At 39.9% G+C, this 3,442-nt stretch overlaps 1 protein-coding gene across 1 annotated transcript; it reads left to right on the top strand.

The window, feature by feature from the left end:
* The first annotated feature begins 439 nt into the window (after nt 1–439).
* Nucleotides 440–1,148, top strand: LOC126608658 (geranyl diphosphate phosphohydrolase-like). Its single transcript, XM_050276617.1, has 2 exons — nt 440–607; nt 773–1,148. The coding sequence occupies exons 1-2, from the start codon at nt 463–465 to the stop codon at nt 1,069–1,071; spliced, it is 444 nt and encodes a 147-aa protein (XP_050132574.1). The 5' UTR covers nt 440–462; the 3' UTR covers nt 1,072–1,148.
* Nucleotides 1,149–3,442: the final 2,294 nt, after the last annotated feature.

The raw sequence follows: 3,442 nt of genomic DNA, 5'->3' as shown, positions 1-3,442 counted from the left end.
ATATATATATATATTGGTCAAAGTTCCTCTCATATATACACGCAAGTACTTTTTGGGATAAGTACAGTGCAGTAAGATTGAAGTACCTATCTACGTCTTACATCATTTACAACATGGATCTAAGTAAATAACATTGCTATTTTAGTTCACACGTGAGAAATAAGGACATTTTAAAGAATTATTGTTGAGATAGAAATAAATAATACAAATGATAATGGTCAAAAACTCAAAGATAACGGTAACGGTAACGGTCAACTCAAAAGTCATTGTCAAGATAGATAATAATATACAATTGATAATCGCCCGGTGTTTTGAACAAGAAAGTCCATTTTCAAAGTTCAACTTGTTAATTGACCGGAGAGAGTGGTTGAACATGAGCACTCCGTCTATCTATATATAAGGGTTGGCAGTGAGGCTACATCCACCACAAACTATAACACAAACTAAGTTTGAGATCAAAACATGGTTAACGGAACAACACAGGGAGCGGTGCCGAAAGTGGCAGTGGTGGTGAGTTTGTTGAAAGGGAAGACGGTGATGTTGGGGCGCCGCCGTTCCTCTCTTGGCGACTCCACTTTTTCCTTCCCTGGTGGCCACCTCGAATTCGGTAAATACGTGTTGGATAGGGTTTTATTTTCTTTATCTTAGTTTTTCCGTAAATATTTAAGTTACTTAGGCACGCAAAATCAAATATCAAATTACAAACGAACCCTCTAATGGATGTACACCCAAACTGACAAGTCCAAATATTTGTATTTTTGTGTTTGCGTAGGAGAGAGCTTTGGGGAGTGTGCTGCAAGAGAAGTGAAGGAAGAAACTGGGCTGGACATCGAGAAGATAGAGGTGCTGAAGGTCACAAACAACATATTCGAAGACAAAGGCAAGCTGTACCACTACGTAGGGATTTATGTGCGAGCAATGTTGGCAAGTCCAGATCAAGAGCCCGAGAATGTGGAGCCAGACATGTGCGATGGTTGGGGTTGGTATGAGTGGGATAATCTACCCAAACCACTCTTTCGCCCTTTGCAGAATGCGGTGGATTCCGGATTTAATCCTTTTCATGCATTATAAGTACTCTGTCCACAAAATTTGTACCATTAATTTGATTACCTCAATAAAAATGTTTTCTCATGTTTGAGAATTGAGAATGCTGCAGGTTCTAATTAATTTGCTTGTGGTGTTGATATTCGTTTCTCTTAAAATAGCATGGTAAATGATAAAATAATTAGCAAAATTTGGAAATAGATCACACACACACATGTGTGTGTGTGTATATATTAATGAATTGGGACACTAGGTAGTTAACCAAGTCCTTCTATTCTCGAAAGTACTTACATTTTACAGAGAATTTGATTTAGATAAAAAAGATGTGGTTGACCAAACGTAATATTTGCGGCTGTGCCGACGTGTTTAGCCAAGTTTGACTTCTTCCAGAAAGTACGAACATGCATGGCAATCATAAGCAAATGGAAAAACGAGTGCCGTTGGTATCAGGACCTCATGTTGACGTAGGATGGAAGTTTGTCAACTGCAAACAAATATATGGTCAGTTGAAAAGGTAATGTTAAAGAGATTATGTTTTTGTACCAATTTTATTACTATATGATTTTTTTTAGGGTAAATTACACAGTAGTCTCTCAGGTTTTGAGGTCTATTACAACATCATACAACAACTTTAAAACATTTCACTTTCATACTTTAAGTACTATTTTATTTCAATATAATACATCCGTTAGATTTTCCATCCATTAATCCGTTAAATGCTGACGTGGCTGCCACATTTGTGCCACGTGGTTGCCAAATGTGTGCCACATGGCAAAAAAAAATTTAATTTTTTTTGAAAAAAACCTAAATCTTCCAAATAAATTATAAAATTAAAAAAAAAATTAAAACCCATCCATCTCCTCGCAACCCCCCCCCCCCCCGCCCAAAACAAATCCAGATCCTTTTTCCCCCACCCCACCCACCTCACAGAAACCTCATTCCTCTTCCTCACCCCCCTCCTCCTCCTCTCTTCTCCCCGAAGAAGAACAAGAAGAAGAAGAAGAAGAAGAGGGAGGAAGAAAAGAAAAAAAAAAATTTGTCCATAACCCCCCCCCCAACCCCAGCGACACAGAAGAAGAAGAAGAGGAAGAAGAAGAAGAAGAAGAGGGAGGAAGAAAAGAAAAAAAATAAAAATTTGTCCCCTACCCCCCGCCCAGCAACCCACCTCCGGTCCCCCCTCCCGGCCCGGCGACCCTCATCCCTCTTCTTCTTTTTCTCCTTCTTCTTTTTCCCCTCCACCCCTCCATCCATCCCCTCCACACCCCCCATCCCACCCCACCCCGACCTCCCCCGCAACCCCCCCACCCCCACACAGAGCTGTCAGAGGCAATTTTCAAACCCCTAATTTACCAAAAAAACCATAAATTCGATCAATTTCACATACAATTCATAAACCCAATTCAAACATATGCGCATTTGATAGAGAGAGGAAGAGAGAGAGAGAGAGAGAGAGAGAGAGAGAGAGAGAGAGAGGGAGGAGGGCTCCCATGATGAAACTGACCCAGTCGCCGAGCACCATCGTGCTCCTGGGTGGAGAAGGCAGGTGGGTCGTCGCGCGCCGGGGAGGGGGGAAGGCAGGTGGGTCGTTCTTTGTTTTGGCTTTCTGGAACTCTGATTTTTCTTAGCAAAATGGTGAAGACCAAGAAATTGAAGAAATGGCAGTGCAGCGAAAGCCCCAGTTGGTGATGGGATTCGAAGAAAGGGAAAATGATAAATGGGAGAGAGGGAAGGCAGGTGGGTCGTCAAGGGAAGCAGGCGGTCGTTGGGGGTGGGGGGAAGGGATTTTGTAAATGTGAGTTGAGTTGCAGAGAGATGAGGGGGTGGGATGTGGGGAAGGGGGAGGGGATCTGGGTTCGGGTTTTTGTGGTTTTTTTTTTTTTTTAAATAATAGGGTTAATATTATAATATTGTTAATGTATAAAAAATTATTATTTTTGCCACGTGGCAGCCACATCAGCACAAATGTGGCAGTCACGTCAGCATTTAACAGACCATTGGATGAAAAATCTAATGGAGGTGTTATTTTGAAATAAAATAGTACGTGAGGTATGAAAGTGAAATGTTTTAAAGATGTTGTATGAGGTTGTAATAAACCTCAAACTTAAGGGGTTTCTATGTAATTTACTCTTTTTTTTAAATACTTATAAGATTTTAAATTACTTTGACTTATCCAGGTAAATTTAAACTTGAATGCAAGAAAATAATACTCTAGCCAAATAATGATTAGATAGACTAATACCGTAACTACACAATGCTTTAATAAGTAATGTGTAAGGCATTTAACAAAAACAAAAAAAAAAAAAAAACACACACACACACAATTTTGGTCTTATTTAAAAATAAATATCAGACCACACTCCTATTTTGCTTGCTGTTGTATTTCCATTTCTTTTTCGGT

This window comes from Malus sylvestris, chromosome 16 (genome assembly GCF_916048215.2).
Source record: "Malus sylvestris chromosome 16, drMalSylv7.2, whole genome shotgun sequence".
In the NCBI taxonomy this organism is placed as follows: Eukaryota; Viridiplantae; Streptophyta; class Magnoliopsida; order Rosales; family Rosaceae; genus Malus; species Malus sylvestris.
Note: the sequence above shows the minus strand (reverse complement) of the source record. Positions and strands in the feature narration are given on the sequence as shown.